The sequence below is a fragment of the Penaeus monodon genome, chromosome 17, assembly GCF_015228065.2.
Source record: "Penaeus monodon isolate SGIC_2016 chromosome 17, NSTDA_Pmon_1, whole genome shotgun sequence".
Classification (NCBI taxonomy): domain Eukaryota; kingdom Metazoa; phylum Arthropoda; class Malacostraca; order Decapoda; family Penaeidae; genus Penaeus; species Penaeus monodon.
Genome location: NC_051402.1, coordinates 1,470,126 through 1,471,936, shown reverse-complemented (window position 1 = coordinate 1,471,936; position 1,811 = coordinate 1,470,126). Strand labels below are relative to the sequence as shown.

General features: G+C 48.6%; 1 protein-coding gene across 1 annotated transcript in view; it reads left to right on the top strand.

Annotated features, from left to right (window-relative positions):
* LOC119583429 (protein AF-9-like) overlaps positions 1-1,811 on the top strand; it is a gene marked incomplete in the record, with an annotated part of 16,955 nt that overhangs the window by 13,708 nt on the left and 1,436 nt on the right. Inside the window, 1 exon segment of the mRNA XM_037931902.1 lies at positions 36-1,811. This exon segment is cut by the window's right edge and continues 1,436 nt beyond it. Coding sequence (XP_037787830.1) covers positions 36-1,811 — 1,776 coding nt within the window.

The window sequence follows — 1,811 nt, the reverse complement described above, 5'->3', positions numbered from 1 at the left end:
CAAAGAGCACTAGAGAGAAGGATAAAGAACCCGAGATAAGGAAACTTCAAAGAGGCCCTCATCGCCAGCCTCCAAGCGCTCGCTATCTCCAGGCTCAAAACGGTCTTTATCACCGACAAGTAGTATAAAGTCAGACTCAAGTGCCAAAAGAAAGAAATATGACCTTGAAAATGCAAAGATGGTTGTTGAGAAACCACCTGAGGAAATTAAGGAGAAGAAGAAAGAGAAGAAAAAGGAGAAGAAGGAGAAACGTAGAGAAAAGGAAGAAGCAGTAGCCGCGGTGGAAAGTGAGAGAGAAAAGACTGTAGTTGAGAAAGTGAGTGTGAAGACGGAACCTAGCACAAAAATGGCAGCTCCACCACTCAAGGAAGAGCGTATTAGTGCCCCTGCGAAGGTAGAAGAGAGAATAGTATTGAAAGACAGAGGAAAGAAAGAACCAAAAGTGAAGAAGAGTGTGAAAGAGATTGTAAAGGAGGAACCTGTGCCGATAGCGCCAGTAATTGCCAAGGAGAAAAAGATCAAGGAGAAGCCAGTAGTTGTAGCTGCTCCCCCTGCACCCCCCAGGTCCAGGTCTTCCTCAAAGTCATCATCACGAAGCCTTTCCCCACCAGTCACTTCGTCAAGGTCACCTTCGCCTGCATACTCCTCGAAGTCTTCCAGGTCGAGGAGTCCTCCCTCGCCAGCCTCTGTTGCTCATGATTCACCCTCACGGTCAGGCTCTCTATCCAGGTCGCAGTCTCCTGTCAGATCCAAGTCGCGATCTCGCTCAAGATCAAGTTCAGGCTCGAGAAGGTCAGTATCCAGAACGCCGTCTGTCTCGCGGTCGAAGTCTAGGTCCCGTTCAAGGTCCTTGTCGCGCTCACGTTCACGCTCGAGATCCAGGTCTAGGTCGGGGTCAAGATCGAGGTCTAGGTCACGGTCTAGGTCACGATCAAGGTCAAGGTCTCATTCTAGATCAAGATCAGGTTCTAGATCCTTCAAGTCAAGGTCAAGATCAAGGTCAAGATCAAGGTCGAGATCAAGATCGAGATCAAGGTCAAGGTCCAGGTCCAGGTCCAGATCAGCCTCCGGAAGCAGATCACAGTCCAGTTCTCCGGGAAGGTCAAAATCCTATTCTAGGTCACCGACAAGGTCAGTCAGTAGTAGTTCCAGTGGTAGTTCTCCTTACGTGTCAGTTCCAGAAACACAGCCCCCTGCTCCTGCTCCACGGGCCAATGGTGTTGGCCGACCAGCACTCGCAGAAACGGATGCTAGGGGAGCCCGCAACCCTCTAAGCATAATGATGACAGAAGTCAGTAGCTCTTCCAGTGAGAGTGAGGAACGAGGAAGTGCTGAAGCTAAAGTTTTGCCCAAAGCAGCAAACAGATCACCTGCTGAGGTTGCAAATCGCCCTGCTCACACACCTTCGCAGCATTCCACAGGGACAACGCCTCGGCAGAGTGCGAAAGAAGTGGTTGATTCCAGTGACGATGAGAGAACGACCGTTGTCAAAGACCCTTCTCGGACAAGTGGCAAGAGAGAAACCATATCACGTAAGGTTATGCAACGAGAAAAGAAGAAAAGGCGCTCTCAGGTTGAGAATAGCCCGAACCCAGTAAATCTACCATTAACCACCCCTGTTGATTCCAAGCCTTTAAAAGAAGAAATAAAATCTGAAGATGTGAAACCTGTCAAGGAAGAATTGGGCTCCAGGTTGTCTCCAGAGTATCTACAGGAACTTGTAGAATTACAACATAAAATCATGACGTCTTCAGATAGACAGAAACTTCAAAAAGTGGTTGACATAATAGCAGAACATAGCAGTTTCCAGT